The sequence below is a fragment of the Elgaria multicarinata genome, chromosome 1 (genome assembly GCF_023053635.1).
Source record: "Elgaria multicarinata webbii isolate HBS135686 ecotype San Diego chromosome 1, rElgMul1.1.pri, whole genome shotgun sequence".
Lineage (NCBI taxonomy): Eukaryota > Metazoa > Chordata > Lepidosauria > Squamata > Anguidae > Elgaria > Elgaria multicarinata.
In genome coordinates this window covers 76,491,793-76,503,648 of record NC_086171.1, presented here as the reverse complement: position 1 = coordinate 76,503,648, position 11,856 = coordinate 76,491,793, and the positions used below count along the sequence as shown (strand labels likewise).

The 11,856-nt window shown below is 44.7% G+C and overlaps 1 protein-coding gene across 6 annotated transcripts in view; it reads right to left on the bottom strand.

Annotated features, from left to right (window-relative positions):
- Positions 1-686: 686 nt before the first annotated feature.
- Positions 687-11,856, bottom strand: part of TNS3 (tensin 3) — a 315,310-nt gene continuing 304,140 nt past the window's right edge. For all 6 annotated transcript variants that reach the window (XM_063130602.1, XM_063130576.1, XM_063130593.1 and 3 more), the window contains 4 exons: positions 7,620-7,788; positions 6,959-7,027; positions 6,813-6,839; positions 687-4,905 (listed from right to left, as the gene is read on the bottom strand). In XM_063130602.1, coding sequence (XP_062986672.1) covers positions 4,761-4,905; positions 6,813-6,839; positions 6,959-7,027; positions 7,620-7,788 — 410 coding nt within the window. In that variant the 3' untranslated portion in view covers positions 687-4,760. The remainder of the gene's footprint in view (positions 4,906-6,812; positions 6,840-6,958; positions 7,028-7,619; positions 7,789-11,856) is intronic.

Genomic DNA, 11,856 nt, shown 5'->3' with positions numbered 1-11,856 from the left:
AAACTTCCACCATCTGTGCAGCTAACCCCAGTGATAAATACAATCTGACCTAACCGTTCCCCATTTTGCCAGTCAGGAATGCAGGAAGTTAGATAATAATAATAATAATAATAATAATAATAATAATAATAATAATAATAATTCTTACCTGCCACTCCATTTTCATAGAGGCGGGGAACAACAGTAAATATAAAATACATAAAATTGAATTAAGAACATAAGATACATTGTTAAAACATCCTAAAATTCCACTGGATAGGCCTGCCGAAAGATCAGTCTTGATAGCTTTCTTGAATGCTACTAGACTGTCAAGTTGACAAGTCTCCTCCGGCAGGCACCTGAAGGGCACTAGGTTGGGCAAGGCAGTCTTACTAGGACATTGATCAAGTATTGTATGATGTAGGACTGTTATGATTGGTCAGTTTCCCTTAGATGGGCTGCTTTAAACCATACTGATCTCTCTGGGCAACAAACCAGCCATCCTATTGTTGTCGTCATGGAGATGTCTGTTGACACACTTTGTAGCTGCAATACATCCAGCATTAGTACAGTTACTCTCCCTCGCCCGCCACCGCCCCACTTTTACACAACAGTACCCTTTCCATTGTGGCCAAGGCCAAAGAAAAACAGCTGAAAGCAGACTACAAGACTCCGTTTGTAGAAATAGATTTATAAAATTCTTATTTATTAGAATCTGAATAGAGGTGATATTTCAAAGAGCAGAGAAAATGACTATACAAAGATTTTATAGAACGTTCATTTACATACTGGATACTTTTTTTATACAAATTTTGAGAGAAAAGCAAAAAAAAAAATCACTAATATATAAGGCAGATAAGATTTTTTTTAAAAAAACAAACACGTTTTTGATAGTTGAATAAACAGGAACCATTTTATTATAAAAACAAACATGTGGTGCAATCCAGAGGACATAGCTTGCAAGATGTTTCTGCACAAGCCATATTGGACAACATCACAGGGGCTGTGCAGCAGCCATACCTGGCGAAAGGCACCTGTGAGCTTAGAGCCTCTCTTTAATACTGTAGGGATTACAGTAGTACATTGAACAAGGGAGGTTAATAGGAGCTTGGCTAAATATCTGGCAACTTGCTGGCATTATTCGTGAGGCTGAATACACACAATTATCAAAACCATGGGAGGGGAAAGTGCTCTATGTACCACTTAGACCTCTAATCTCCACAGCCCGTCACGTGAATGACTATTTGCGTATATGGAAGCTACCGTAGGTCTTGTGCTTCATTTGTTCTGGGTGTACTTCATACAGAAAAACAGAGCTTACAATGTGATGTAGGTTGAAGAGGTTCCCTCCGTTCATATTTCTACCCACTATTCAAAATCAGCATCCCATCTCTCACCCCTCTGCTGGTTGCCCAAAAGACCAAATGAACTACATTATAGGCCTCTAGGAAGGCAAAGGCTGTAGCCCTGATGGTCATGTGCTCGCTCCAGTATTCAAGGCAATAAGCCTGTGAGCACCAGTTGCTGGGGAACATGGGCAGGAGGGTGCTGTTGCACCACGTCCTGCTTGTTCATCCCTGGCCGATGGCTGGTTTGTCACTGTGTGAACAGAGTGCTGAACTAGATGGACCCATGGTCTGATCCAGCATGGCTCTTCTTATGTTCTTGTGAACAAAGCAGCTAATGCTACCATATTGCCCGACAGTTCAAGAGGTGCTCTTAAATACCGGTCAATCTTCCAAACACCATCAGATTCAACGTTCATCTTGCAGAGGAAGCAAATGGTAGACCATGGAGGTCAGGTTCCCGCCAATTGCGAATTTATTCATTAAATTTATATCCCACCTTTCCGCCAAAAATGGCACTCAAGTTGGATAGTGAAGAAAATCCAAACTGACCATGGAAAACCTGCGAATATCCAACTATTCAATGAATTAGCAATCTCTTAAATTATGTTCCTTTACTTTAAAACTGGTCCCAAGGAACCGCCAAAGACTTAATGATATGCAATTGGTTCATACCGTGATATTTGTAGAGAACATGTTTGGGGGAATGAAAGGTTTTGATGCAATGAGGCACTTGCCCTCGTTGCTTCAATAGTAGCTATGGTACTGACACTCAAGCTATGTACAAAAATGATCAGTATTATTAGTATTACGTCTGGCCTGAAGAGGTCCAAAAACACGTTCATAACCTTTTCCCATTCCCCCACCCCCACTACCTCCTAAACCAAAGAAAGTAACTACAAACAATCTTACGGTTACAAACTCATTGACAAAAACAAAGAAGAATCTTTCTTTTGGCACCTTAAAAGCTTTCTTTCTTTCCTCTGTTGTTTTTGCTGTTACAGGCCAACATGGCTGCCCCTCTGGAAACTAGTTGGCATTTCTACCTTCTCTTGTTCAGTCTGAACGGCACTATTTCAATGCACATAATTAAGTATCCCATCGACCCAATGCTTGATAAAAGCACATATGCATAAACCACATGGGACCCATCAGGCATTTTGAGAAGCTGATGTTTTGGTGCATTCCGCACATTTAATGAGATAATTTGGACATTCAGGGCTTGAGCCGTTATATTGCAACAATGTTCTAATTACCTTTTTGCTCTGCCTCTAAGGCCTTCTTTGCTCGCTCACACAGGAACAGAGTGACATGTAGTGTGAATCAGGTGGGAAAGCTCTACACCAGCCTTCCCCAACCTGGTGCCCTCCAGATCTGCTCAACTGCGACTCCCATAATTCCCAGGCAGTGTAGCAATTGTCCATCTAGAAGGTACCAGGTTGGGGAAGGCAGAATTACGTAACTAGCATGACTTGCACGGTTACATATTAACACATGATCTCCAGCACGAAGTGCCTCCCATACTGCTGGGTTTTGTGTATGTGAAAGGGCCTCCAAAACAGATCACGAGCTAGCAATTGTTATATACAATATATATGGTAAAAAAGCTGACTATAAAACGTCAACATGACTATACTCTGCACCAGATTATTTGGCCACATGATGTGTCAAGATCGTCAAATTAGGTCATGACTATTCTCAAAGAACGGGTAAGTGCACCGAAAATATAGGTTTTCCCCTTATAATTTTTTTTTATTTACTCCAGATTTTAAAAATAAAAATCAGCTTTAAAACCATCCATACAAATTCGATTTTGAAATCAAACTATAAAGTAGTACTGTTGTTTTAAGAAGTAGAAAACGATATGAAAGTGGTTTTTTTGTTTTACTGTAAAAGGAAGCTAGGATGTTTTTCAAGCCAGAATACAGAACACTACTTCCTACAGCAAGGCACATGCAAGGCATTCTACATACCAGGAATAGGCAACCTACTGTCCTCTACATGCTTTGGACTACAACTCCCATCAGCCCCACCCAGCATAGGCAATGGTCAAGGATTGTAGGAGTTGATGTCCAAAACATCTAGTTGCCTATCCCTGTTATAAACTGATGGAAAACAGCACATGTATGTTGCAGCAGAACCTCCCTTCATGTCAGGGTTTCTATGGGTTTTCTCCACAAGTCCTGTCGAAATGAATGGTGCTTGCATGAAGGATGCCCTCTAAGTATTCAAAACGCCAACAATATGCCCAGAATCAGAACATCTATACAACAGACTGAGATCTGTTTTACACTATAAATAATCTGACATAAGCAAATAATATATATATTATAAATTATACAAAACCTTTCTCATGCTTTTCCCCTCATTTTTACCCTGCAATCATTAAAAAGGACATGACCTTCCCTGTGTAAATTCTTCATATAAGAAGCAATGTAAAAATAACATTCCAAACTTTCACGGCCTCACATTTATTTCCTTTTAACCAGCTCCTGTTCCATTTACCTTCCAACAAGTTAAAAGATACCCAACCTCCTTTAGACTACATGCACTAGGCAACCTCCAGAAACCTCTCTCTCTCTCTCTCTCTCTCTCTCTCTCTCATTCCCAAATAAACCTGCGCCAATCTCCTCTACACATACATATTTCCATTTTAAGTTTGATTTCCATCACTGCTATATAAAAACAAAGGGAAGAGCAAAAGGTCCTGGCTGGTTTGCTTGGGCCACGGCTACCATTAATGCAACTACAGCAAATGTCAAGCGGAGTTGGGTGCTTGCAAAGGAGAAACCACAAGCAGGAGGGAAGAGTGTTTAACACAGTCCCTCCAGGTACCCGCCATTCTTCTCTACAAATGCTCTCAGAGACAGTTTCCCCCTTGAACCTGGCTTTTGACATCTGAGCCCAGCTGGGGGGAAATATTACAAAAGAACCTCAAGGGGACATTTGCAGGGGAGGACTTTTGGGTGACAGAAGAGTTAATGCACACTCCACCCACCCAGTGATGATCCCTTGCAAATCTCCCCCATTCCCGCATTACATTTGGGAATCCCATGATTGCCTCGTGTGTCACTCTGTTCTCATAGCATATGTGATTGAGTGAGTGGACATCCTTTTTCCCACCTCTCATTCTTCCCCAGTACAGCTAAAAACCTGAAGTCTGAAAATCATGTAGGAAAATCACATTTCCACTCAGCTCCTCTGTCTTCCAAAACTGGTTCAGAAATGAGCATACAGGGATGTTGCTGGCTTCCAGTTCCCTTTGCTTAATGGTGCAGGTGGATGTCAAATAGCCGAGTGGTATTACTGAAGCCTTGAATTGCTATGCAGCTGGAAAGTCCTCCCGGGGTGCCGGCCACGTGGCTGCCATCTGAAGACCACATTTTGCCATTGCTTTGTCTTGCGAGTCCATACACAGCACGTAGTCAGAGGCTTTCAGTTCTTTTTCTGGGAGCCTATCATGACCTTTGATACAAAGTTTACGATGGCACTAGCAGGCTGTTCCGGATCGTGCTCGGCAAAGAGGTGGCAGACGTTGTCCGTGGCACTGCCTTGCTTCCTTGCAACAAACCCAAACACCCTGCAGAAAGCAAACACAAAAGAAAACGGGAAGTGAGAACGGAGAAGTGGCACATGGTAAGGCAAACAACGGATTACTTTGGAAGGCAAAAATTATTGACTGCAGCAGTGGTTTTCAAACTGTCCCTTGGAAGCTTATCAAGACTTCCTCAACAAGAAGGCAAGGAGTAACAAACATGCTTTCCTGAAAGGCAGCTTGCTCACCACTTCCAATCTCCCCCTTAAATGGATGACCACAGGAGGGGTGGGTCTCCTCTAGAGCGCACTTTCAGCTCACTCAACTTATGTACCCTGTATTTTATGGCCAGTGTTCCCACCAAATGAAGCATGCATCCTAAAACATGACCTGGAATGCTGGCCTTAGAGACAAGTTTTTGGTTTTGGTGTTTTTTTTACAAACAAACAAACACTGAATATTTCTCCCCATGCAGAGATTTCCCTGCCATTCTCTTCTTGAGGTCCTAGAAATTCCCTGTACCACTTAATTCTCTACAAAAGGTCTCCCACTTGCTCTTCACATTCGTCAACACTAACCATCTTTCTTTCCACTCTCGCCCACATACAATACACTCAGCTGCAAGAGGTCCCAATTTTCACACCTAAGACAGTTCAAGTGAGCACAGACCAAAGGATCCTCCCCCCCACACCTGAGGACCTAGCCTAAATTACTGAGAAATCTCCCTTTGTAGCATCAGTAAGTGAAGCTAAAAGACAACACATTGTCTCGTGCAAACTGCATCATCACTGAGATCCCACACATTCTATCATGAAGATCTTCACCCCATTTTTTTTTTTTTAGTGCCAAATAGCAACCAAATTTCCCAAAGAGACATTCTGAAAATGGAGAAATGGCTGACTGGTCAGCACCCCTGCCGTATTAAGCTTGGACTACACATGCAGCACAGTAAGACGGAAATGAAGCAGAGTCCTGAAGTGGTAGCAGCTTAAACGGTAGCAGTTCAGACTGCAGGTTGGAGATCACATTTTAATGCCCTGGGTAAAAACCTTCCTACAAACAGAAAAGAAGCACAGCAGGGAGAGGCCTAGGCTAGAATTGTCCTGCTTGGTGTGCTACTTGTTGTTTCCAACTGCAGAGAGTTTTTGTTTTACAGTAGGGCATGTTAAAGAAAACAACCCTCACCTGGAATAGTACGCATAATGGTTCCACCACTTCCGTCTAGCACCTCATTCATCTGCATGTGTAGGACCAGACCTTAAAGCGCCTGAGAAGTGATGCCCCTTTGCCCAATACCTCCTCTTCAAAGTGCCCACCCATTCCACATCTTGCCAGCCAAAATGCCTCAACCCACAACCCTTTGCAGCTTCCATAGTTCCTCGCCATCTAAGCCACATCTTGAACATCCCACTGTTTGCCTTTCAGAATCCTCTGATATGCTAAAATGGATGCCTGCCTGTCTTCTCTTCCCCCAATTCTGCAAGGCCTAAACCTCCTGGGAATGTAGCATCTCTGGCCAGATGCCACCATTCATTCTACACCCTTTCCCCCTTGGTTGTAAAAACGAATTAAGTGCGTATTTCAGTTCTTGACACCTACAAGGCTAATTTAAATGGAATCAGGGGAGAGACCTGATGTTGAGGCATGCAGTAGTAGCCATTCGTATGCCTGCTCCTTCGCCCCACTAACAGCATCATTTTATAGATGGTTCAATAAATTTGTATGGAATCTCAGTGCCCCGGTCAGATTTATGATCCCCAAAGGGCAGCCAAACCTTATGTTCAACCAGCCCTGATTTAGAGGATGTGCAAAGAAGATCCTTAGTCTGGATACAATGCAAACTTTTGAGATACACAAGACACATACTGAAATTATGGTTCTAGCTATCAAAAACTAAAGGTGGCCAAATAATGCATTTATCCATGCACACTGAAAAATCAACAGCTACTTACTTTGCTGAGGGACCATCTTTCATCCATCTTGTTGCATAAAGGGAAGGTAGCGGGGAGGAAAAAAAAGAATAATATTTCTATTAGGGTTTTTGTAGTCCCAAACAGTATATAAACATTGAATTAGGGAAAGCATTTGTCATCCTTACTTCCTGTCCTGTGGATCCAAAGCACAGAAAATCACAGTGTTGACTGGATAGTGTCTTCTAAAGAAGAGCCTGAGAGAAAGAGAAAAGGAAAAATATGTTTTAAAAATTTGGAATGTGTCTCAGGGCACTTTATGTGTTGGTCTCTTGAGGGGAGGGGCAATTATAACATTTCCCTTGGAGCCAAACTACATGTTAAAATGCAGTTGAGCATAGTAAGAAAGCACTGCCCGAGCTGCTACCGGTGCAAATAGCAGCTTTTCTTCCATGCCAAACAGCAGGTTGTGGGGGATGGATTTCCCAGCCCAAAACATGAAAAATGCCAACATTTTGCCAGTAATTAGCCTTTAGGACAGGCCATTCAACCTTTCAGAATGGGGGGAAACGGCGCAAAAGATGGGAAACCACCAAATGATAGGTGGTCAGGGGGGGGGGGGGAGGGCTATGGCCTCCCGGGGGAACCCAAAGAGGGCTGGCTTGAGACTTCAGGAGGGCCTGATTGGGTCCCTGGGGCCGAGGTTCTGCATCCCCGGTGCAGGGCATGAAATGGCAACTGGAAGGCCAAAATCTAATGATGTTTTCCTTCTTTTTCTTTCTTTTTTTAAAAAAGGAAGCATATGAGCAGGGCCTGGATGGGACTGAAAATCTTACTTTCGTCACTCACTTTCTCTGATTGTCCGTCAGCGTGATGCCCTGTGCAGAAACTTTGAAATGGACCACCGTAGAAATGGGAGGGGGCTCCTGGGCCAGCGTTAAACTCAGTGCCTTCTGCACAGCCTGGTAACCTGTGAGGGACTCCATTTCAACAGAATTCAGGTACCACACATTGCAAGCTGTTTATGAAATAAAGAAGGGAAACGATGATCAAGGAAAGCAAGGTCTGGACAGAAGATCTTACATGGCTTCTGTTTACAAACCTCCTCCCTGAAAAATGCAGGTTGCTTACCTGTAACTGTAGTTCTTCGAGTGGTCATCTATGCATTCACACATATGGGCTTTGCGCCTGCGCAGAGACCAGACCGGAACCTTCTATAGCTGAGTGGAACGTTTTTGGCGGGAACCCCTCCCCCACGCTACTGTGCATGTCCATGGGGTTCCCGCCCTTACCTCAGTTTACAGGAGTCCAACATTGTGCCCCCATAAACATGAGTGTAAATAAAATACAAGTACATTCCACATATAACTGTGTCATTTATAAGTCTCACACCACCAAGTGGGGATGGTGGGTGGGTTGTGTGAATGCATAGATGACCACTCGAAGAACTACAGTTACAGGTAAGCAACCTGCATTTCTTCTTCGTGGTCTCTATGCATCACACATATGGGCGAGTAGCAAGCTGACATATATTTGGAGGTGGGTTGGTGCATCATCTGAAGATCTCCGAGAGCACTGTCCTTCAAATGAGCAGTCCTGCCTCGCACGGGTGCCCAAACTGTAGTGCCTAACAAACGTGGATGGAGTGGACCACGTTGCAGCTCTACAGACTTCTGTCAAAGGAACACCTCTGCCGAAAACCACAGATGTTGTGACGGCTCTGGTAGAATGAGCTGTCACAGGTTTCACCAGTTCTAGTTTAGAGATAGAGTAGGCAAGTTCAATTGTCCCTACAATCCAGCGTGACAGACGCAAGTATGAAACAGGGAGTCCCTTATAAGGCTCCCCATAACAAATAAACAATTGCTTTGTTTTTCTAAAATTCCCTGTCCTAGCCTTGTAAAAGGCAAGAGTTCTCCTTACATCAAGTGTATGTAAAGCAGACTCTACAGGTGATGTAGGATTCGGAAAGAAAGCTGGTAGAGTGATATATTGGGACAGATGAAAAATTGACACTACCTTAGGCAAGAAGGCAGGGTCTGTGCGTAACACAACCTTATCTTTGTGAAAGATAGTGTAAGGAGCAACTATCTTGAGAGCTCTAAGCTCACTTGCACGTCTAGCAAAAGTGATGGCTACTAAAAAGACAGTATTGAATGTTAGAAGCCTAAGGTCAGATAAGGCCATGGGCTCGAAGGGCTTCTTTGTCAATGCCTGTAACACCACTGATAGGCTCCATGGTGGAACGATACTCTTTACTGTCGGTATCATATTTTTAAGCCCTTTTAAAAATCTCCCCGATGTTGGATGCACAAAAGGTGTAAAACCAATCATGCCTCGATGAAAGACGTAATAGCTGCTAAGTGAACTCTGATGGAAGTGAGTTCGAGTCCCTGCTGATAAAGTGTCAGTAGGTATTTGAGGATTAACGCTAAAGGGCAAGATTCAGGTGCTTGATCGTTTTCCAAGGCAAAAGTTTGAAATCTTTGCCACCTTGCCGCATAAGATTTTCTTGTTGAAGGCTTTAGTGATGCCAAAAATATATGGTCTACAGATAAATCTTTGATACGAGAGGAGGAGTGGATGATATCCTCCATGCCATCATCTTGAGGGTCGACGGATTTGCGTGTCGAACCCTGCCCTGGTGTCGAGACAACAGTGTCGGTATCGGCGGGAGTCTGATGTAATTCCCGTCCGACAGTCGAAGGGCGTGGAGAACCACGTCTGTCGAGGCCACCACGGTGTGATAAGGATGCAGTCCGACCTGTCCGACTGGATTTTGGCCAGCACCTTCGTCAACAGTGGAAACAGAGGAAAGATGTAAAGAAGATTTCCTTTCCAGGTTCTGGTGAAAACATCTCCTAGCGAGTGCTTTCCTCTTCCTGCTCTGCTGCAGAACCTGGAACAAGCTGCGTTTTCTTCGGTAGCGAAGACATCGACAGCAGGGAGGCTCCAGTACCGAAAGAGAACGTCTCTTACTTCGGTATCGAGCTCCCATTCGTGGTCGACGTGGAAAGACCTGCTGAGGGCGTCCGCGATGATGTTTTCATTGCCCGCTACATGGGTCGCCGTCAGGTGAGTATTTCTCTTTATGCACCAGTTCCAAATCCTGAGTGCCGATCGATTCAGAGGATGAGACCTTGTCCCACCTTGTCTGTTGATGTACGCCACTACTGTGGTGTTGTCTGTTGCGATCAGGACGATTCAGCCCTCGATCAATTGTGAAAAAGTTCTTATTGCATTCTCCACCGCTAGCAGTTCTAGGTGGTAGATATGATGTTCCCTCTGGGAAAGAGGCCAACGGCCCTGATTTGTGAGGGAGTCGCAGTGTGCTCCCCATCCGATCAACGATGCATCCGTCGTGATCGTTACCGAAGGAGTGTTTCGAAGATCGAAAGTTCTTAAAACCCAGGCTTACAATATTCTCATTCTGAGTCTTGCAAACCTGATGACTGCATCAAGCCTAATAGTCTCTGAATTGTCCATGCCAAAACTTTTCGGCGGCTCTCGGTATCGATGGCTAACTGCTGTAAGGTGTTCGCTCTGGTCGACGGTAAGTATGCTCTCACATCTCGAGACGACAGAGTTACCCCTATAAAGTCGAGCTTCTGATGTGGGGTCAAGATGGATTTCTCCTCGTTGACCCACAAACCCAACAAGTCCAACAGGTTGAGGGTGATTGAAATGTCCTTCTGGAGCGTGCAACTGCTGTCCGCTACCAGAAGCCAATCGTCCAAGTGTAGGAGCTGCAGAATAAAAGTAACCGTTGTCATACGGAACTTCCTTGGAATGATGAATTTGTTTAACTGCTTTAAGTCCATGATCGGCCGAAGACCTCATATTTCTTCGGGACCGTGAAGTAGCGCGAGAAAAAACCCTGGTTGAGTTCCTCTGCGGGTACGGGAGAGATGGCTCTCTTCGATAGCAGAGGTCTGTACCTCCGGAAGCAGAGGAAAGGATGGCGCCGTTACTTTCACCCCCGAAGAAGGAGGAAGGACATCGAGCTCGATGGCATACCCCGAGTTGATGATAGTGAGCACGCAGGAGTCTGATGTCATTGACTCCCATTGATGGTAATGGGGTGCTAGGCGGTTCGCAAAGAGAGGTGGACGTGGGACAAAGAAGTCAAAGTCGCTGCTTCTTGGTGAAGTCAGGCTGACGCTTGTCTTGTTGAAATGTAGACTGATATGGCCGCTTACTCTGGAGTTGTTGTTGTTGTTGCTGCCTCTGTTGGCTTTGATAGTAGGGCCGCTGCTGTTGTTGTTGAGCAGGCGGTCTTGTTCACCGTCTCAGCTTGTATTGGGCAGGCTGAGCAGAGAAACTTATTTTCTTGGCTGTTGTGCAAGCCTTGTATATAGAGCCCAAGGTCTTGTCCGTCTTGCTATTAAACAAGCCCTCGCCATTGTAAGGCATGTTCTCAATCCTGGCTTTGGTGTCATGAGCCAGATTAGCGGAGTGGAGCCAAGCATGTCTCCTCAAGGACACGGGTCCCATCATCGACTTGGAATGGCAGTCAACTTGGTGTCGCGCTGTCGACACTTGTTGCCTGGCTATGGCTGAAGCTTCACTTTGGAAGACTCATGCCCGCTCTTTTTTGTCCTCTGGGAGATGTTCACCTAGTGATCCTATTTTCTCCCAGAGGAAGAGCTGGTATCGTGCCATGGTAGCCTCGTAGGCTGATGCCCAAAGAAGCAGAGGAGTAAATCCTCCGGCCCGTAAGGTCCAACTTTCTGCCCTCTCTGTCCACGGGTGCAGAATGTGCCTTCTGTGAGCGGCCTTGAGCCGACTCCCTACGATCGAATTAGGTTTGGGATGTTGGACCAGAAACTGTACATTTTCTTGTTAGACTCGATAGAGGGTCTCTAGCCTTTACGATGTGGCTTGAGACATAGCCGGTGTTTTCCAGAATAATTGAGCCATTTGCTTTAAAGCATGTGGTGCTGGATCATCAGTCCTAATGCCTGAGCCATTCTAAGCATATGGTCAGAAGATCTGACTATATCTGACCATATCGTCGGAAGGGGAAGAAGGGTCGTTGTCAGGAGCCTCATCTTATGGTGAAGGCATCGATGGAGTAGCCGACAAC